The sequence below is a fragment of the Vombatus ursinus genome, unplaced genomic scaffold (assembly GCF_900497805.2).
Source record: "Vombatus ursinus unplaced genomic scaffold, bare-nosed wombat genome assembly UNPS02014830.1, whole genome shotgun sequence".
Lineage (NCBI taxonomy): Eukaryota > Metazoa > Chordata > Mammalia > Diprotodontia > Vombatidae > Vombatus > Vombatus ursinus.
In genome coordinates this window covers 15,404,543-15,427,255 of record NW_020954608.1, presented here as the reverse complement: position 1 = coordinate 15,427,255, position 22,713 = coordinate 15,404,543, and the positions used below count along the sequence as shown (strand labels likewise).

Sequence of the window (22,713 nt, the reverse complement as noted above, 5' to 3'; positions counted from 1 at the left end):
AACATTTATTAAGCACTTACTGTGCCCCAGACACTGTGTCTCATTGGAACTCTTATAATATTGATGGACTCTCAGATTGCTTTTAGAAAATGTCATTTCTGACCTAGCATTCCTTATGTGGAAATTGCAGAAAATTTCCTCACTAGAAAGTCTCAACTCTACCTCAGTGATGATGATGATGATGATGATGTGGAAATGTGGCCCAATGATGAAGATGATGATGATATTGAAAGGTGGCCCAATCCAGGACAAAATTGATGGCCTTGTGGTCAAACATCTGTTGTGGCTAATTTTGCCTTTTTGCTTTTTTCTTACCTTTTTCTTACCTCTTACCTTTTTCTTATCTTAACACTCCCACCATAAGGTCACAGATAGCTACAGTACTGTTTTCCTGGCCTCTATGTTAGAGTTGGCTCGTTCACTGCTTGCCTATTTCTTCCATAGTGTCATGGGCTCCAAAAAACAAAATAAAAAAAAAAAAACCTGAGACTTAAAGTATAGAACAGTCATGTCAAACGTGGCCCTTGGGCCATATGCAGCCTACCAAACTTCTACCTGTGACTGAAACCAAATTAAAATGTAATTGGAAAATGTTTAATAAAATAAATAAAAATATAATACAATATAGACAATGCTAATTTGTAGTTTTTCTAGGTCAATGCGTGGTCCACAGGGTCATTTCTATTTCAGTTTGCATCACTGATGTAGAGGATAGAACCTACTGTTCTTCTTGGTCGCAGCGCTAATCCTCTAAGTGACTTTGGAAAAGGAACTCACCTTATTTCACTCAGTTCCTTTGACTTTCAAGTATGTAAAATTATGTTGTCAAGGCATCAATTCAGAAGGCTATTTTAAAGGCTAATTATTTGTTCTTCCATAGATAGAAGATATTATATTACTTACTATGAAAGACCATACTATGTGTTCACCTTACCATAGCATGTCACACGTAGTCATTGGGGTGTCCTCTTGTTTACCACAGCATGTCATGTGTGGTCATGGTGCCATCCATATCCCACTTCCATGTATTATTGTGAATCCACCACCCACCAGGATGAAAAAGTCCACAAACAAATCTAGTATGTGGATGTTCCTTTCAGAGGGAAATAGTATGCCTTCTTTGGAGGCCACATCCTATTAGGTACTAAAGTAGGGAAATCTGAGTTTAAGCCCTATCCCTGATACCTGCTAATTATGGGAGAGTGGACAAATCACTTAAGCTCTCTGAGCTCCAATTCCCTCATCTATTAAATAGGAATAATAATGTTCCAACTACCTACCTCACAGGGTTGTTGTGAGGAAAAGTACTTTGTAACTATTAACGTGATAAATAAATACAATCTATTCTGTGGATGTATTGCTGAGATTATGCGGTGTAGGCTTGGGGAAGATATGGGAAGTGTCCTGTGAGTTCAGTAAAGGGTAAGGCCACATATAAATAATTACTTAGCCTTACCTCTGCAACCTCATATATCATAGAACTTGAAGAAGACTAACCTAACCATTAGTCAGTAAGTCTCCCCTATCTATCCTTTTTCTGCTCAATTCACAGAACTTAACCATCTGGTTTCAGGAAAGGAGGAGAGAGAAAAGTGGCAAAGAGGAGTAGGGAGGGTGCTGCCCCTTAAACTCCATCCAACTTCTCAATTCCCAGAAATCTCTCACTTAAGCAGGGGATAACCTTACAACTTTTATTCCATCAGTTCTTATCACTCCATTAAAATACTTTAAGATCTAGGAATTTATGGTGCATAGCCACAGAGTTCCTAACCATTTGTTTAGCTTATAACAATGGAGATGCCTGCCATTCGCTCCAAATTTCTTAGACTATTTTCTCCCACTGAGATAGAATAGGAAAATAAAGAACTGTAAATAATATTCACTTTTAAAAGTAAATAATTTCTTATTTTTTTCCTAAATACATTTTTCTGGGTGTAAGGAGAAGACAGGCAGTGAAAGAGAACCAAAAATACCATTCAAGCAAATTTGCCAGTAAAATTTTATTTTAGGCACACATCTGTTGTTTCAGCTGCCAGAGAACAGGGGGGAAATGGCATACTTTCAATTCATTTTATGAATATGAAAATGGAGTTTAAAATGCATTTCCTAGTATCTTCCATTTTATAAAGAGTTTGGGGGATGAGAGTTCATTTAGCCCCAAGCATATTTTATCAAAGATTGTCAGGAAGGAAAAACTCCACATGAACCCCATAGAGAACAAATTTAAATCCAACTATTTCTAGTTTTCAAAAGTTTCAAAACAGGAATTTTCATCCGTTATATTGCTTCTCCTCAGAGATTTGGATACATCCACGTCACATCTTGATCACTGTCATTAGCAACTCCGCATTAACCCATCTCTCAATATACGATGCCACACTGCCTCTCCTTAAGTCAGGGGGCCCACAAGAACTCTTTGTGTATGCCAGGAGTACTGTCCAGCATGAGTCAGTGCCCTTTGCTGGACACTGCTATTCTGGGGACTAACCTCATTTTGGAATGTCTAATCTTTGTCACTGTAGCATACTTTTTCTTCCTCTGTGCACTCCACCAACTCTGACAGCACTGTCATTAATCATATCCATGGAATTAATCACTGAGATGTTCAGTTCCTCTGGGGGCCAGGGAGAAGGCAGGATTCATTACTCAATGGTTTCTTCTTTCTACTAGGTCCAGATTATAAAGAATTGGATGTTCACCTTCGGAGGATGGAGTCTGGATTTGGCTTCAGAATCCTTGGAGGAGATGAACCTGGACAACCTGTAAGTTGATTCTACCTGGCTTCCCCCATTATGTCTCTGTTGTCTATGTAAATATCAGAAAAGATCGTGCCTTTTAAGGCTCTGAAAGGAAATAGCCTTTCAGAACTCCAAGAAAAAGAAAAAAAAATTTATGGTCAATTGGAAAAGACAAATCTTTCAAAATGTCAGCATGTCCATCTCCAATAAGCCATCGTGAATAATTTGTATGCAGTTAGAAAGTACACACCTATACACTCCTCTTCCTTTAAAGTGGATTGGATTTGTTGTTTGTTTCATATCATTCAATTATTTCATTGTATTGAAGTACTAAATTTCCCGGAGAGCAGCCTATGATTAAACCTACAATTTGATGAGGATGTGTATAAGAAGGCTATTTTTGGAAGTAAGCTGTAAATGTTTATAATTTGAAAACAAAATATATCAATCAAAGGTTTTTTTAAGAAGTAGAATTACATGTGACATTTTGACTGAGAGACAGCGAGGCAAAGAATAAAGTGGTTAAAATCAAGCAGAATGTCATACAATCCCCCATGTGATTATTTTTAAGGTATGAGGGATGAGAATGGAGGAGGAAGGAATCTTCATTTGGCATGGGGTTGGGTTTATGAGGAACTTGGAAAAAGCACTTGTTTGGCTATTAATCATGTCAGTGTGAAAGTCTGTGTACCTCTCACAACTCTGGGTGGATAAGAGGCTATTTAAAAGGGGAAAGAGATTGATTAATGCCTTAGAAAATAAGTTTAAGATGTCAAAATGTGTCTAAAGATAAAATGTGTCACAGAAGTTGGGCTTAAGAATGCATATTAAAATGTAGACTAGAAAATGACTTCTAAAAATGTGTTTTGCATAGTAAGAACTGATGGATTGAGCCAAATCTTCAAGAACTTTATTTCCAATAACTCTTACTGTCCAGCAGTAGAATGGGCTGATCTGTAGGGATTGAGCTTCTGTGTCCCTAAAGGTATTTCAGTAAAGGCTGACCAATTCCCATGGATTCTCTAGAAAAGCCTTCCACACTATATTGCAAATTGGACTCGATTCAATTAAATTTGAGTCAACAAACTTTAACTGCCATACTGTGCACAGAGCATCATTCTAGGCAGTGGGAGAGATTTTTTTCAGTTAAACGATACATGGCCAAGAATCTTACTTGTCCTCATTTAAGTAGCGTGAGCCGTCATAACTACCAGTTTGGTTTTTTTACTTCCTCAGGCACATGCTTCCTCAAACATGTACAGATCAAGGCAAGGCAAGAAGCATTTATTGAGCAATTACTGTGTGCCAGTTAGTCAGCTAACATTTATTAAGTGCCTACTATGTGCCAGGTACTGTGCTAAATGCTGAGAATACAAAGAAAGGTAAATAACAGTCTTTGTTCTTAAAGAGCTCCCAATCTAATGAGGATGAAAAAACTTGTAAACTACCATGTACAAACAAGATAAGTATAGGATAAATTGGGGATAATCACTAGAGGGAAGGCACTAAAACTAAGGAAACCTGGGAAAGGTTTGAAGAAGGTAAGACTTTAGCAAGAGTTAAAGTAAACAAGTTACTTCGTGTACAAATCACTAGGCATTTACAGTCTTATGGGCAAAAGAGAACTGAAAAAGTTGGTGTGGGGTTGAAGATATCTAGCATAGGAGCATGGTATTGAAGTTCACAAAGTCAGAAGCATAGTTGTGAAGGAAATGAAGGCTGGCCAGCCTAGAATCTTTCCCAGAATGGAAACCCTAGGAGGAACTTGCCAATGGGAGAAAGTGGCCCACATAGCAAAGGCATGGTCCTGGATTAAAAGGGCAGTAGGTAAGGGATGTTCCACGGTATGACTCCAACTGCAGCATGGCTTTATAGCCCCTTCCCAAAATGGAGACCTCAAGAGTAATTCACCGATGGGAAAAGGAATGTGAGAGGTATTCTCACATCAACGTGTAGGACAAATTTTTTTGATGAGAAACATAGACTCAGGGTAATTTGAGGTTTATGCTGGAGGGAGCAAAGTTGCTGGCTTGATCCAAGAAGGAACTTCCCTGGGTTGTAGGTGATAGAGGAAGAGGGAAGAGAAGTCATTGTTCTCTGATAATTTCTTATCTTAACTTACTTATTCTTGCTAACTAGATGCTAAACTCATTTCTTTCTATGCTGTTGAACAAAAGAATATAATTGACTGATTGACTGACACATTCAGAAAACACCTAGTTGTCCTGTCTTAATTCTGTTATTGTATCTTCCAACAATATATTCTCTGATCTGATAAGGATGATCTGGGAATTTCATAAATAAGAACCCTTCAGGAAAAAACACTGCCTCTTTGTACCTGGCAGGAAATTTAGGACCTGTCAGCCTTAGAATGTCACATGAAAAAAAAAAAAGAAAGAAAGAAAGAAAAAAAGAATGTCACATGACCTAATTTATCCTGATGTTGCACAGGAAGAGAAGAGGTAATAAGGTAAAATAAAATTAAGACAGTGATTTGCATTCAGAAACACCTCTACAGTATTTACACATGTAATATACATATATATATCATATGTAATATATGGTGTAAATCATAGCTCCTTATAGTCTTCTATAGCCACCTCCATTAATTGCATGTGTATGTTTTGGCTCTTCATTTAGATTGTAAACTCCAGGAAAAGCATTCTTTTTTTGCTCCTTTAGCACCTTGTCCAAATAGTGTGTAGTGTTCTGTGTGTACAATGCAGGTACCATTAATTAATTAAATAATTAATTAATTAAACAGGCAGGAATGTGGAGCATCTATATGACTTGACTGATTTCTGAAGCCCATTATAAATTCACACTTTTGGAGTGCTTTGGGCTCCTGAGGCTTTTACAAGGTCTTCAGGTATAGCTCCATACAGAAAGAATTGCAGTTATCTGATGCAAAGGTTGCAGATACATACATGGCCAGGGCCAGGTCCCAGTTTCCGCACCAGATATCAGTAAAAGAAAGTACTCTGACTCCAAGCTTCCACCCATATTTCCAAGAACAAGAGCAGGTCTATTGTAGGTTATGACTGAGCTATATTCACTTCATATTCAGCAGAGTTTCTAATTCACCTCAGTACCGAAAGATATAAAACTTCATTGTTAGGGAGAGGATGGTGTGAAAAGGATGAACTGAATCCTAAACATTGGGGGTATTCAATAAATGTTAAAGTAATGATAAGGAAGAAAAATACAAAGGTCATCAACTTTACTTTTGTTCCACTCCTCTCCCTCCCTCCAAAAAACCAGCATTTTGAAACAGAATTTAAAAGCATTTATTAAACATCTGCTGCCTGAGGCTACTATATTAGGTATTGGGGAAAATGCAAAATTTAAATAAGTCCATTCTGTAATCTTTACAGTCTTGCAGGAGGGATATGACACAAAAAGGGGGTGGGGGAGGAGGAGAAAGGAATAAACATTGATATAGCAACTATCATGTGCCAGGCACTGCTGGGTGCTTTTACAAATATTATCTCGTTTGATCAAACACACACAAATAAATGTCATAAGATGTACCATAGTACAATGGAGGAGACAATATAGTACAATGGAAAGTGTGCTGGCTCTGAAGTCAGAGGAATTCAGTTTAGATTTTCCTGACACTGGTTTTGTGGCCTTGGGTCAGTCACCTCACTTCCCTGGGCTTCAGTTCCCTCAATTGTAAAATGAAGGAATTGGACATCAAAGATTCTCAGATTCTTCCCCTCTAAATCTATGGGTTTATATAGATACAAAAATAAAGAATGATACTAGGAGAGAGGTACCAAAGGCTATGAGATCTGAGGCAGAAAGTTCATGATTCACTCAAAAAGAGTTTCATAAATTAGGGGGAATTTAGTTAGGATTTAAGAATGGAAATTCATCAGATGTAGGGAGATAGAAAAGGGCATCCTAGGCATGGATGACAGTACAAGCAAAGTCACAGAGATTGAAAAGCACAGGACCTATTCAGAAAATAGAGATGGGAATGATTTGGCTAGGGCCTATAGGGAGGGAGTAGTACCAACCAATCTTCTTCCTCACCAATCAATTCAACCACAAGCCTTATTGTTTGCTGTGTGTCAGGCACTGTCATGGACAATCAACATAAGTATGAATTCAAGGACAAACATGAAACAATCCCTGCCCTCAAGAAGCTTCTGTTCTATCATCATCATCATCATTGTCATTATCATTATCACCATAATCATCATCATCATCATCACCATTAAGGATAACTTAATTGCTCAAAGACATTACTAAAGATGAGGAAGAGAGTCAGCATCAGCTGTAGCTACCTTTCCCTTATTTAGTTCTGCTATCTCTTATGTTTCAGAGTCACAGGAAGAAATTCAGTACTCCCTATAGTAGTATACTTCTTTTTGAGGAGATAGAGTGATTAAACAAATTAGAGGAACAAGGAAAAAATTGCTTTTCAGATCTACAAAAAGGGAAATTTTCATAACAAATAAAGGATAGAGAGGATGATAAAAGAAAAAAGACAATTTTTATTACCTAAAATTAAGAAAAAAAAACTTCACAAACAAAAATACAGCATATAAATAGAAGAGAAACAGGTAACTGGGAAAAATATTTATATCATATCTCAGATACAGGTCTCATTTCCAAGATGTTTAAGAACCTGATTCATTGTTATAACTTACTTCTAACAGAGTCTATGAAAAAGCGGACATTGAGTAGAAATAGAGGACAGAAGCCATATGCTTTGAGATTTAGCAATGATTGAGAGCACATTTAGTGTGGTCTCTGAAAAGAGAGTTCTTACTGTTTCTGACCTAGCACAAAAGCAATTGTATTGACACCAAAATGAGCTGTTTTCCTAAAAATGGAGCTTATGACCAATTGGACCAGTTGTGGTCATATTCCCAGCTTCTTTGCTGTACTCTGCTCAAAGTACATTCAGCGTCGTCATCTTTCTAAAAGTTGGCCTAACCCCAATAGCTCATCTGCTCACTCCAGTAGGCAGGCCTCAAGTATTTGTGATTAGCTTTGGATTACATGGATTGAAGTTTGTCCTTATTGTAATTGTTTAGATTTACACTGGCTTTTTTCTCTCATTTGAATGACTTTAAGCATACTCAAGCTGAAAGTTACAAATTTAACATTTAAACTGGAATGCACAAGATTAAATCCCATTGAAGAAAGTAAAGCTAGAGACTGTCAACTAGAAAATGGGAAAACTTGAAACCCAGCAAACTGAGCCGGGTAGGGAAGAAAGTTTCAGCTGTAAGGAAACCTCATAAGAACTGCCTTCCTCCTTCCATATAATGTACAAGTGGAGATAACATGTGAATCAAATGGGGTAGCCACATTTAATTGTCCAAACACTGTAAAGGAAGCATTTCAGACCTTGGTCCCAAACCACAGGAGGCCCAATAGGTTATAGCTAAAGGGCTTCTGCTTTCATACACACAAAGTGGTACCCATTAAACAAAACAATGTTGTTTTTAGTAAATAATAAACAGCAGGGCTCTTACTCAAACAAAACAGATGGGCATCTTTCCTGCAAGAGGGAATGCTTCTCATTGTTAAATAACAATAGAAAAGGAAAGAAATGAAAAATTGCCCACAAAAATGGGACTTCTACTGTGAGCTGAGAAGAGATGGGAAAGCATTAAGATGGTGAGATTCAGGAAATAGAGCAGTGAAAAAAGCCCCGGACAGCATTAGGAGAAAAATCGTGCAAAAGAACAGAGAGCAATATGTCAATGGAGTTGATTGAGAAAGAGAGCAAGAACAAGTCTGTGAAGGATTTGTTTAAATGGAGGAACCCGAGTCAGGCTTTGACATATGGTAAAGTTGTCACTTCCAACTAAAATAATCAGTGTCATGGAAGTGGAATTAAAGGTGGTGATAATACTACTACCACTAATAATAATAATAAGGAGGAAAAGGAGATTGATAACTAGCATTTACATAGCACTTTATGGTTTACCAAGTCCTTTACTTTATCTCATTTTATTCCCATAATTTTCATCAGGTAGGTGTTTTTGCTATCCTCATTTTACCTGGGGCTGAGAGAGATTAACTGACTTGCCCAAGATCACACAGCTAGTATGCATCAGAAGTCTTGAACTAGGTCTCCCTGACCCCAAGGCTGGCCCTCTGTCACTTCCATCACACTGCCTCTGGCCCTTGTATGTTATGTATTACATTCATTTAAACTTAGAGTTCTACATAAAGGACAGTTATTCTTATTTATCAAAGCCATGTATTTATTAACCATATTTGTGATCCTCTATGCCGTATGTGGGTGATCCTCTATGCACATATATAGAGGCACTCTGCTTTTTTTTCACCTCCCTTCACTAAGGAATTTTCCAATTTTATGGAGAAGAAAAATATCTCTTAAAATTATTTTTAATGTATGTCTGAAATCAAAGACAGTCAGTGAGGAGGCAGGCATGACGCAATGGAAAGAATACTAGAGTGGGAGTTGGAAGAGCTGGTTTCAAATCCTGCTTCTTTTTTTATTACATGGTTGACCCTGGGGAAGTCAATTAACCTCCCTGGGCTACCTTAGTTTCTTCATCTTTAAATGATGGGGTTAAACTAGATGACCCCTAAGATCTCTTTCAACTTTAAATCTATGATCATATTACTTTATTTAAAACATTTATTTACTATTTAAATCACCTTGCATCCATCCTGAATTGGTGTTTCAAATATAATTAAATTATAATTAAGCATTACCATTTGATAGGCAAGTTCTTACTTTGGGAAATTCTAGTCCTCATGAAACTAGTATGGAGGAGAATCATCTTTAAACCCTACAAATAGGGCAGAAAAAAATGGTCTGTTGCTGTGATCTTCCATTTTGCAGTATGTGTCAAAGCTGGAGCACGGGGCATAGCCTACTTTTCCTCCCTTGATGGTACTTAGTATTCTGTTTTCTTTGGGGGCTAAGGGAGTAGTGATTTCCCAATGAGACCCTTCATTGTACATCTTTTGTAAAGACTGCCCCCTTTCCCCTCCAGTTGTGGCCTTCTCTGTGTGTATTCTGTTTGTTGGTTGGCTTCTTTCAGTTGGTGTCAGAATGATTTGTTTGTGGAGAACATTCCCTTAAAAGGCATAATTTACCAACCAGGAAGGAAGCCCATAGCAGTAAGTCCACAAACATTCCTTTCTGCAGGTAGCTAATGATAAACTCTCCCACCAATGTGCACAGGCAATCAAAAGGTCACAGCCGCCATTGCGTGGAGCTACCTAAATGCTTTTTTTGTTGTTGTACAGTGGAGTTGAGTAAACCTTCATTTTAACTGGGTATTGTACAAAGCACTTTTCCAACTCTTTGAAGCACTCCATAGTGAGTTGAGCCTTTTGAAGAATAAATTGGAAGTCTTTAAAAAGAAATTCATAAATTCAGCTCAGCATGACTGGAAGGGAAAAAATGAAGAATGTAAAAAAATCAGGAGGGTGCTGAATTGTGGCAAATTTGGGGGCTGTTATACAGGTAAAGAAGCTTTCTCTAAAGCCAGTCTAAAACAGAAGAATTGTGACTTCCTATAATAATAGCAATGAGTCACTTCATTAAAGCATCATATGCCGCTTCTTGGCCATAGAAGATTCTGTTAGTTTAGTTGTGTGTGTGTGTGTGTGTGTGTGTGTGTGTGTGTGTGTGTGTGTGTGTGTGTGTGTGTGTGTGTGTGTTTCAGGAGCTAGAGGAAAGAATCAGATTCAGTCTGGGAAATGTCTAGGCTTAGGAAAGAAAAAAACCAGTGGCTTGCCTAAGGTCTCTAATGGCCTCGGCCATTGCTGTTAACAATTTCATCATCATTCACCTGACAGTTAAAGGACATAGAACTAATTGTAAATTCTCAATCTAAATACATTGTCTGAAACCAAGTTTTTAGGTCATGACTGACTTGAAGTTTAACTTGGGAGACAGAAGCAGAATCTGAAAGTTTAGCACATTGTCTCACACTTAGTAGGCTCTTAACAAATGCCTTGACTGACTGACTGGATGAATCAAATAAATCAACCAGGTTGTAGGCAAATAATAATTTACATGGGGATTAAAACACAACCCAGAGAATTGTTAGTGGCTCTGGAATTCCTTCAAGTTATTAATAATCACACCACAAAGATAATTGCATCATGACTTATTCACTCAACAAACATGTAGTAAGTATCTGCTGTGTTCATTGCACTGTGCTAGGTGCTGAGATAAACAGTTTAGCTAAGACAGTCCTTGCATTTATGACATTTGCTTAATAGCTCAGTAGTGGGATGAGACACAAACACAAATAATCATGGGAAATCGAAATGAGAACTGACAAAAATCTGTGGACTGGCAAAATTGTTCACAGACCAAATGAATTATTATCAGCAGGATTGAAATATGGACACCTATACCCTTCCTCTTCATTAAGACAAGGTATTGAAGTGAAACTGAACTCCAATGAAAACTGAAAATCTGAAATTTACCCTCCATGAAAATTATCACAAGACTCTAGGGAAAAGTTTTTCCAGACAAGAAGACATTCCTCCTATGTGCTGTGCTCCTTTAGATAAAAAACCCAAGTTGAGAGATTATTCCATGGTGGAAAGAACTGTGAGACTACGTTGTTTTGACTAGGCCATATTGAGTTAAGAGAAAAGACTGGAGCAGGTTTTGTTTGAGAGTTTTTGGAAGTGGTAGACTCTTAGAGAAAGCCACCAAACATATTTTTCTACCTACTTTCGTCTTCCTGAAACACATGCCCCAAACCTACTTCTTTGCTCTGCGATAGCCCAGGCAATCCTTCCTCCTTGGCCAGGTCAGATACATCCAAACAAGAAAATGCTTTTATTGTTTTTAACATCAAATCTTGTTTTAATCAACTTTATTTTCAGGATGCAAAATGAGAATTTGTATTCATACGCTAGGGATAGAAACTTGTCTTGTATCTCCAGCCCCAGTTGTCCTCCATGATGGGGGAGGATATGGAAAGAAGGCAGAGTATGGAATGATGTGTTTATTAAAGCCTTGTTTTCCTTCTCTTTAATGCTCTAGATTTTGATTGGAGCAGTCATTGCCATGGGCTCCGCAGACAGAGATGGGCGCTTGCACCCTGGAGATGAGCTGGTATATGTGGATGGCATTCCTGTGGCTGGAAAGACACACCGATACGTTATTGACCTCATGCATAATGCAGCCAGAAATGGACAGGTGAACCTAACTATAAGAAGAAAGGTGATGTCTGTAGGTATGTTGCTAAAAACTGGGTTAGGGAGTAGAATTATAAAGGAAGAAACCTTCCTAAAAAAAAAAAACGCATTAGGAATCAAAACAAATTATTAAAGTAGTTGATTGTTTTCATTTAGGAAGAATCTTACAGCTTAAACATATTACATGGTTTTTTGTTTTGCTTTGTTTTTTTGTTTTTAATTGCTCACATTTATACCTCAACTACAAAAAAGCCCCACCTCTTACTTATAATCATTAAAGATTTCCAGTAAAGGCTGATGCTAATTCAAAGAATGCATATTATTTAGTGAATGGTGGTTATAAGTGGGAAACCACAGTAGTTGAAAATATATCTTTGGAGAAAAATGGCCCTCGCTATGTATCCCAGCTGAGTTCTATGGCATTGTGACAGTATAATAAGCCAACCAAGAGGGAAAATTGACTTTCATTGTAAGGTCAGATAAAAGGTAGCAGTGAATGTGGTACTCAAATGTAGTAAAGGACAGCTGTGTCTAACTTTGAGAAAACACAATTTACCAAAAAAAAAAAATCACATTTACAGAACAGATAAATCAGAAATAATTATTCCCTCTACATTGGGATTCTTTACTTTACAAAAGGATTCATCACAGACTTCTTTTAAGCCTCCAGCAGCCATATTTATAATATAATTGGACTTAGAAAAGGAAATAATAATACAGAAATCTTTCAAGGACACAACTATTATGTACGTAAAATAAGAGTACATTTATACCTTTATGCTTGATTTTTTTTAAAATAACAATATTCTAAAGATTTGGTAGCATAGCTGTTATAGTGATATATTGGGAAAAGTGCTGGACTGGTAGTCAGTGGACCTGGGTTTGAAACCTGCTTGTGCTACTTATTACCTGTATGACCTTGGGCAGATCACTAAACATTTTGGGGCCTCAGTTCCCTTGTCTACAAAATGAGAAGGTTGGACCCAGCTCTAAGTCCCTTCCACTTCTAAGCCAGTGCTCATCCTTTGATTTGTAATCTGTTATTCCATGATCTTGCTGTTTTCCTTCAGGTACCATATGGCACATCATGACTGAGATTTGCTTAGACAATGATTCTCAGTTGATTGTCCATCTATCTGATAAGACATAAGATAAAACTACCTATCTGACTCCAGTTTAGTTTTTTTTTTGTTTTTATTTTTGTTTTTTGTTTTTTTTTTTCCTTTTGGCAATTGGGGTTAAGTGACTTGCCCAGGGTCACACAGCTAGTGAGTGTCAAGTGTTTGGTCTGAGGCCGGATTTGAACTCAGGTCCTCCTGATATCAGGGCTGGTACTCTATCCATTGCGCCACCTAGCTGCCCCCTGACTCCAGTTTATTTATAAGCAGCACTGTGTGCAATGGAAAGAATATTGGCTCTGGAGTCAGAGAAACCAGGGTTCAGGTCCTACCTCTGGTGGGACCTTGGGCAGATCCCTTAATCTCCCTGGGTTTCTGTTTCCTAATTAGTAAAACAAAGAGGTTGGATTATATATGGTTTCTGAGGTCACTTCAGCTCTAAATCTACAGCCCCCCCCCCAAATACTATGACTTGCCCAACATCACATAAGTAATAACTAAGGGCAGGGCCAGAATTTGAAAACAGATCCTCTGGTTTCAAATCCAGCATTATTTTCTATCACACCATGCTGTTTCCTGTGTCAGAGGCAGGATTTGAACCCAGATTATGTGGGATCAAGAACCAAATCTCTATCTGCTATTCTATACCATCTTTCACTGATATAATATCATTAAATACTAGAGCTAAAAAGGGCCTTAGAGACCATTTGGCCTGAACCTTTCATTTTATAGTTGAGAAAACTGAAGCCCAGGAAAGTGAAGTCACTTGCCCAAGTTATTACAGAGATTCATGACAGAGCCAAAAGGTCTCCTCTGTCCCAAACTAGCTATATTTCTGTTCCCCTGGGCTGCCTCCTCAGAGCATTCACATTTATGATAGCGCCTTTTTTTCATGAGCCTACATCTGATTTAGGGATTCACAAGTGTGTATGTGGGACAACTTTTAATTAGAGAAGTAGTTATCATCTATTTGTGGCTAGAAAAGGTGAGATTTAACAGTCAGATAAAAATCCTTTTCTTTCCTTCTCTCTGGAAACTAGACTTGAAGTTAGAGCAATTACTTAAGAGGGCTGGGCAGAAGACTTGTCAGCCCTCCCCAAAAGACAGCCATATATCTTGTATGGTGTAGAGGTTTTGCTAAGAGGTACCATTAGTCTCCTGAAATTCCTGGCACACCACTTGACCCACCAAAGTAAAACACCTTGAATTATGCCTTATCCTTGGGAGTGATGCCAGGAGGAAGGTAGTGTTGGCTTGGCTACCATTTAACTCTCTCTCTTCCTGAAAAATGATCTTTAATAACAGTCATTTGGAGGTAGGAGGGAAGGTTCCATGTGCTGGGTGTTTGGGAATCCAAACCTGAATTAAAACGATATCTGATTTACATGGAAATATATTGCAAAATGCAAAACTAATGCAGCAACATAATTTTCATGTTCCCCTTGCCTCTGGCTGATTATTGCAAATTAAATTTTGTACTCATCAGCCCAAGCTGTGAGGGTTTATGCCAAATGCTGTAAAGATACATTTGCACAATTTGTGAAATATGCAACTTCTGTGGAGGTGCTCTCTGCTGCAATTTTTTGCGAGCTTTCCAGTTAGGCTTTAAAGTGTAATTCATATTAGAAAATGTTCTGTGACAACTGCTCATTTGTACCAGGAGGTTTTTCTACCTTCTATTCCCTCGTCTTTGAATGTAGCATTAGTGGGGGATGATTGAGCTCGGCCGAGGACACCTTGGTAACAGTAAATGTCTACAGAATGAGTGAAAGAAAGCCACGGGGAAAAGACAAGCCTTTCCTTTGCTGTTATTGTTTCAGCTGGGGAGAGTCAGCAGCCTTGAGTGCTTTTAACTATCTCACTTAGAGAAGGGACACGGATTATTATTATTAATTATTATTATTATTATTATTTTTGCTGAATGGATGATTTCTTGCCAAGCAAATGCAATGACTGGGAGGTACAAGTCCAACATGTGTTCGGTAGGGTCAGGCATTGGAGAAAAGCAGAGCAACCTTAGCTTATAAAAAAGACAAAAGACAATTCAGAGGAGGAGTGTTGCTATGGCACTGGAAATTGGAAATGAAAATAGTAATAATATTAAAATAAAAATAGTCAGTAGGAAAAGGATGCAAGGAGGTTAGCAAAAAGGATTAAACTCTGTTTTCATTCTTAATAGTGATAGCTAGCATTTTTATAGAGCTTTAAGGTTTGCAAAGCACTTTCCATGTGTTATCTTACTCGATCCTCACAACAAACCTAAAAGGTAGGTGCTATTGTTATCCCCGTTTTACAGATTAGGAAACTGAGGCTTAGTGTCACATAGCTAGTAAACGTCTGAGGCGGCATTTAAACTCGGGCCTTCTTGCCTCAACCTCTACAAATCACCTGTCCCCTTGCAATCTGGCTCATACGTCGTTGTTGTTGCTGTTGCTGAGTCATTTCAGTTGTGTCCAGCTCTTCAGGACCCCATTTGGGGTTCTCTTGGCAAAGATACTGGGGTGGTTGGCCATTTCCTTCTCCGGTTCATTTTACACATGGGAAAGCTGAGACAAACAGAGTGAAGTGACTTGCCCAGAGTCACATTAGCAAGCAAGCGTCTAAGGTCAGCTTTGAACTCATGAAGATGAGAATTCCATACTCCAGGTCTAGCACTATCCACTGTGCCACCTAACTGCCTCTGTATTCAACAGAAACTACTCTGTGAAATAACCAATAAATAACCTTCCCATCCAGTGGGTTTTTTCAGTCGTCACAGTCTTTCATCAGTCAAACATCTAACACTGTTGATCATTCCTTCCCTCTTGACCTTCTGTCTTCTCTTAGCCTCCATGCCCTGAATTCTCATAGTTTTCCTCTTCTATCTCTAACTGGTGGTATATTGGATAAAGTGGTGTGGACTTGGAATCAGAAAAACCTGGATTCAAATCAGGCCTCAGACACTTACTAGCTGTGTGACCTCGGACAAGTCACTTAACCCTGGTCTGCTTCAGTTTCTTCATTTGTAAAATGGAAATAATGATAACCTACCACCCAAAGTTGTGAAGATCAAATGAGATAATATTTGTAAAGCACTTTGTAAATCTCAAAGCACTACATAAATGCTTCAAGATGGCTAGGTCGTGCATACATAAGATAGCCGGATTTGGAGTCAAAAAGATCCGAGTTCAAATTCAGTCGCAGACACTTGCTAGCTGTGTGACTAGCTGATCAAGCCACTTAACCTCTCTCAGCCTCAGTTTCCTCATCTATAAAATGAGAAATATAAAGCCTATGTTCCAGCTTTGTTGTGAGGATTAAATGAGATAATATTTGTAAAGCACTTTTTTTTTGGCGTAAAGCACTTTTTAAACCTTCAAGCCCTATATAAATGATATTCTTATTGTTCGGTCATTTCAGTCACGTCTGACTCTTTGTGATCCCATTTTGGGTTCTCTTCGCAAAGATACTGGAATGGTTTGCCATTTCCCTCTCCAGCTCATTTAACAGATAAGGAATTGAGGCAAACAGGGCTAAGCAACTTGCCCAGAGTCCCACAGCTAATAAGTATATCAGGCCAGATTTGAACTCAGGTCTTCCTGACTCCAAGGCCAGTACCCTATCCATTGTGCCACCTAGCTGCCTTCATACAAATGCTAGCTCTAATAACTGTAGGAAGATAATAACGAGTAACAAAAACTATCGTGATAATGATAAAAATAATAATATAAATGCTAGCTATGATCACTATTTTTATCATTATTATGCTGGTTTTGGTTACTGTTATTATTATTATTATCTTTCTCTTTCTGTCCAATAAAAAGTAGGAATTCCCCAAGGTTAGTGCCCTTGATCCTCATCTCTTGTTATACCATCACCTTCGGTAACATCATTCCCTTCCATGACTTAAAATATCATGTATTCTGCAGCAAAGAAGAGGTAGCAGCAACTAAGGGCCCAGGGTGGCACATCCTCCATAGGTAGGCCTAACCCAAGGAGACCAGGAGACCAGGGCAAATGCAAGAAAAGAAGAGGTAGGCAGGCCCCCAGGAAGCATGACAGAGAGAGAAACAAAAACTGTTACAGCCACAATAATAGTCAAAGGTTAAGGGAAATTTCATGGAGAAAGGCAATCATTTGTTTCTGCAGAAACACAAAGAAAAGCCCAATAACCCCCAATGTAATATTAGCTAAGATTTTTATACTATTTTACATAGGTTATCATATTTGATCCTCACAATAACCTTGTAAGGTGGGTAATTTTGTTTTATTGTTTTTTTTTTAACTTGTAATATTAGCAGCTCCTGATAAAACTCCCTCAGCCAATGCCAAGCATTGCCTTCTCTGCAATTTATAAACTTATAGTAGGGGTTCTTTACCTTTTTGGGTCACAAACCCCATTAGCCATCTCATGGAGCCTATGGACCCCTTTTCAGAATTAGATTTTTAAAAGCATAAAATAAAATATATAGGATTGCAAACGAAACTAATGATATTGAAATAAAGACATAATTATTTTTTTCCCTCCAGGTTTATGAACCCTCTGAAATTTATGGATCCCAAGTTAAGAACCAACCCTAGAGAGTTTTCTGAGTAGCCTGAGAAGTGGCTTATCCAGAGTTATACAATCAGACTTCAGTCAGAGGTCCGACTTTAACCCAGGTCTTTCTGACTCCCTAGTCAGCTCAATTTGTTGTAGTTCACCCTTCATTCTCAGAGAAGACCAATGACCTCAGGACGGTGATGTCTTGACTAGCAAGTGAATTGGATTTAAGTGAGGCAGGGCTGTGCAGAGTCATCAGCCTCACTTTCTCCTCCAGAGTCATCAAAATCAGCTCTCCAACCCACTACACCAAGCTGCAGTGGCAGCTAGGTGCTAGGGTGGATAGATTGCTGGGGTTGGGCTTAGAAAGCCTTGAGTACAAATCGTGCCTCAGACACTAGTTGTGTGACCCTGAGCAACTGACTCACATTCACTCATCTTCAGTTTCCTCATCTGTAAAATAGGGATAACATAATGACTTCCTTGCAGAGCTGTTTCAAGGATCAGTGAGATAACATATGTAACATGCTTTGAAAACCCTACAGTGCTATATAAATGCTAGCTATCATTACCATCCCCAGTTTTCAGATGGGAAGACTGAAGCTTGGAAAGGTTGATATGACTTGCCCAGGGTCACACAGCAAAGAAGTGATGAAGACAGGTTTCAAACCCTACTCCTTTGTGATTCCACATCCGCCTGCCACATTGGCTGTCAGGGTTAGATAGCTTAGCATATGAGATAGATTCTTTCTCTGTCTTTTTGTCAGTCTCTGACTTGTCTGTCTCTCTTAGTGCAAGTACAGCGATAACTGGCTTGCTTGACACATTCAATCATTAGACTGCCCCTAATGAGTTCTAGTTTCTAATGACATCAAGAGCACCTCCAGATCCATGGATCCATGAAGAGAAGCTGTGTTAAGCCAAGAATATAGTTTATAATACATTCAAATACTCTGCCCAGAGCTTTAGAACTACAGCCATGCTTGCCTGTACCTCAAACTCACTGTGTCTAAAACCCAACTCACCATCTCTCCTCCCCATAAAAAAATCTACCTGTCCTAAATTCTTGATTCCTGTTCATGACAACTCAATTCTCCCAGTCAGTCATTCCAGCTTAAACCTTCAGCCCTCTCTTCTATTTCTTCCTTTTCTTTTCTTCTCATATATAATGAGATACCAGATCCTGTCTATTCAAACACCCACAATGCCCTACAACTTCTTATCTTTCTTCTCCATTCCATTCACATTGTAACTCTCCATTCCTAGTCCTCAGTACCTGTTGACTGGACCTAGTATGGCCCCTTTCCACTCTTCTTCCCATGTCTTTAGGTGAATCTTCCTAGTATTCAACTCTGAATATGTCACTGCCTTTCAAAAACTTCAGATGCCCAACTATTGATAAATAAAACTCTTCAACTTCTACTTCTTTACCCCCGGAAAAAGAGCTGCTATAAATATCTCTGCATATATAGGTCCTTTTCTTTGGGAAACATATCTAGTAGTGGTATTGCTAGTTCAAAAGGTATGCATGGTTTTATAACCCTTTGGGCATAGTTTCAAATTGCTCTACAGAATGATTGAATCAGTTCACAACTCCCCCAAAATACATTAATGTCTCATTTTTCCCACATCCCTTTCAACAATTGTCATTTACCTTTTCTGTCCCATTAAGACAATCTAATAGGTATGAGGTAGTACCTCAGAATTGTTTCAACCTGCATTTCTCCAATCAATAGTCAATTAGAATATTTTTCCATGTGGCCATAGATAGCTTCAATTATCTCATCTGAAAACTGATTATATCTTTTGATCATTTATCATTTGGGTAATGGCTCCTATTTTTATAAATTGACTCCGTTATCTATATGTTTGAGAAATGAGGCCTTTATCAGAAAAACTTGCTTCAAATTTTTTTTCCCAGTTACTATTGCTAACTCTATTTCCCTCCATCCTATGTCCCCCACTCCCATTTATTCTTCTCTCTCTCCTTTTACCTTGTCCCTCCTCAAAAGTCTTTTGCTTCTGACCACCCTCTCCCTCAATCTGCCCTCCCTTCTATCACCCCTCCTCCTTCTTTTATTCCTTTCCCCTACTACTTTCCTGTAGGATAAGGTAAATCTCTATACCCAATTGTGTGTATATATTATTCCCTCTTTAAGCCAATTCTGATGAAAGTAAGGTTCACTCACTCCCCCTCACCTCCCTCCTCTTCCCTCCACTGCTGTAAAAGCTTTGTCTTACCTCTTTTATGTGAGATAATTTACGCTATTCTACCTCTCTCTTTCTCTTTCTCCTAGTATAGTCCACTCTCATACCTTAAATTTATTTTTTAGATATCATTCCTTCATATTCAACTCACATCTGTGCCCTCTGTCTATATATACTCCTCCTAACTACCCTAATAATGAGAAAGGTCTTATGAGTTACAAACATCATTTTCCCATGTAGGAATGTACGTAGTTTAACCTTGTTAAGTCCCTTTTGATTTCTCTTTCCTATTTACCTTTTCATGCTTCTTTTGAGTCTTGTATTTGAAAGTCAAATTTTCTATTCAGCTCTGGTCTTTTCATCAAGTAGGCTTGAAGGTCCTCTATCTCATTAAATATCTCATTAATGTTAAATTAAAAAATAATTTTTCCCCTGAAGAATTATACTCAGTTTTGCTGATTCTTCATTGTAATTCTACCTCCTTTGCCCTATGGAATATCATATTCCAAGCCCTCTGATCCTTAAATGTAGACACTGCTAAATCTTATGTTATCCTGACTTTGGCTCCACAATACTCAAGTTGTTTCTTTCTGGCTACTTGCAATATTTTCTCCTTTACCTGGGAACTCTGGAATTTGGCTATAATATTCCTGGGAGATCTCTTTTGGGATCTCTTTCAGGAGGTGATCAGTGAATTCTTTCAATTTCTATTTTACCCTCTGGTTCCAGAATATCAGGGCAATTTTCCTTGAAAATTTCTTGAAAGATGATATCTAGGTTTTGTTTGTTTTTTTTTTATCATGGCTTTAAGATAATCCAAAAATTTTTTAATTCTCTCTCCTGGATCTATTTTCCAGATCAATTGCTTTTCCAATGAGATATCATATATTGTCTTCTATTTTTTCATTCTTTTGGCTTTGTTTTATTGCTTCTTGATTTCTCATAGAGTCATTAGCTTCCATTTGCTCCATTCTAATTTTTAAGGAATTTTTTCTTCAGTAAGCTTTTGGTCCTCCTTTTCCATTTGGCCAATTCTGCTTTTTTTTTTTTTTTGTCTAGGCAATTGGGGTTAAGTGACTTATTCAGGGTCACATAGCTAGTAAGTGTTATGTGTCTGAGGCCGGATTTGACCTTAGGTCCTCCTGAATCCAGGGCCGGTGCTCTATCCATTGCACTACCTAGCTGCCCCTCCAATTCTGCTTTTTAAGGCATTCTTCTCCTCATTAGCTTTTTGGACCTCTTTTGCCATTTGGCCTAGTCTTTTTTTTAAGGTGTTATTTTCTTCAGTACTTTTTTTGTGTCTCTTTCACATAACTGTTGACTCTTTTCGCATGATTTTCTTGCATCATTCTCATTTCTCTTCCCTATTTTTCTTCTACCTCTCTTCCTTGCTTTTCAAAATCCTTTTTGAGTTCTTCTATAGTCTGAAACAAATTTTATTTTTCTTGGAGGTTTTGGATGTAGGAGCTTTGACTTTGCTATCTTCTTCTGAGTGTGTGTTTTGATCTTCCTTGCCACCATAATAACTTCCTTTCTGTTGTTTGCCCATTTCCCCAGCTTATTACTTGACTTTTAACTGTTTGTTAAGGGTGCATTGTCCCAAGATTCAGGGGTTTTGTGCAGCTGTTTTCAGAGATACTTCTAGGGACCAGTAACTTTTCAGTTCTTCCAAGGTGGTATGATCTATGGAGAGGCGTTTACTCCTCTCCTGGCCTGTGCTCTGGTCTGTGAGTGACCTCAAACACTCTTTTCTACCCTAGAACTGTGAGGAGGGTCCCCGTTCTGCTGCTGCTGCTACTAGCACTGCTACGCTAATGCTCCTCCTCACCCCAGGACTGCAACCCCAATCCAAGTACAGACAGAGAAACAGTCTTCAATGCTAGCAAAGAGACCCACATGATCTTCTTTAGACCAGTTGTTCAATCCTCTTACCATCTGTGGGATGAGAGCTCCAGAAGCAGCCACTGCCACTGTCACTGCCACTGCTAATTTAGTCACTTCCTAGGCCCACTCCTGGTTTGCTGTGGCTGGGGCTGTGCTGGTGTGGCCTGCGCTGGACTGCGCTCCACTCCCACCCTGATACAACAGACCCTTCCTGCTGACCTTCAAAGTTGCTTTTGACATCTATGGTCTCCGAGGTCTGCAAACTGCCACTGCTGTCAGTGATTCAGTCGTCCCGAGACCTGCTCCGGGTTTGCTGGGGCCCAGTCTGCCCTGGCACAGCCTGCACTGGACTGTACTGCTCTCTCACTGTGGTACAACAGACCTTTCCTCCTCATTTTCCAAGTTGTTGTGGGCTGGAAATTTGTTTCACTCCATCTTTTTATGGGTTCTACTGCTCTAGAATTTAAGAGGTATTTGAAGGGGTTTGGGGGAGAACTCAGGTGAGTCCCTGCCTTTACTCCACCATCTTTGCTCAGCCTCCCAATAAAACTCTCTTTAGTCTGATATTCAATTGTCTCTATGGCCTGACTAAAATCTTTCTTTCTAGCCTTATTCTCACACTGTTTTTACACCATACTGTATGATCCTACCAAATTAATCACTGCTGCTCCAAACACTTTCACTCTTTCCAACCTCAGCTCATTCTGATGCCTTAAATGCCTTCTCTGTTCCCTTCCATACCACCCAAAAAAAAAAAAAAAACAAACAAGAAACCCAACATATCTGACTCTTTAAATCCCATTTGTAGTTCATAGTTCTATTCAAGTGTTTTGTCTTTCACATAATTTGCTCGATTCACCAAATCCTAACCTTTTCCACCACTCACAATTTCTAAAATCTCTCCCAGCACTTTGTTTGCACTCTCTTAAATTCCTAGAGGGCAGAGACAGTTTCTTTCTTATTACCTTTCTATCCTCAGGGCTTTGCTGAATGCCTTGAATAGGAGGTATTTAATAAATACACTATGCTGAATTGAAGAGAGGGATGACTGACTTCAGATTTTATGGCAGAAAGGGCC

At 38.6% G+C, this 22,713-nt stretch overlaps 1 protein-coding gene across 1 annotated transcript in view; it reads left to right on the top strand.

Annotated features, from left to right (window-relative positions):
• The window catches only part of MAGI2 (membrane associated guanylate kinase, WW and PDZ domain containing 2), a 1,168,341-nt gene that overhangs the window by 967,631 nt on the left and 177,997 nt on the right, over positions 1 to 22,713 (top strand). The window contains exons 12-13 of the mRNA XM_027838694.1: positions 2,671 to 2,762; positions 11,749 to 11,941. Coding sequence (XP_027694495.1) covers positions 2,671 to 2,762; positions 11,749 to 11,941 — 285 coding nt within the window. The remainder of the gene's footprint in view (positions 1 to 2,670; positions 2,763 to 11,748; positions 11,942 to 22,713) is intronic.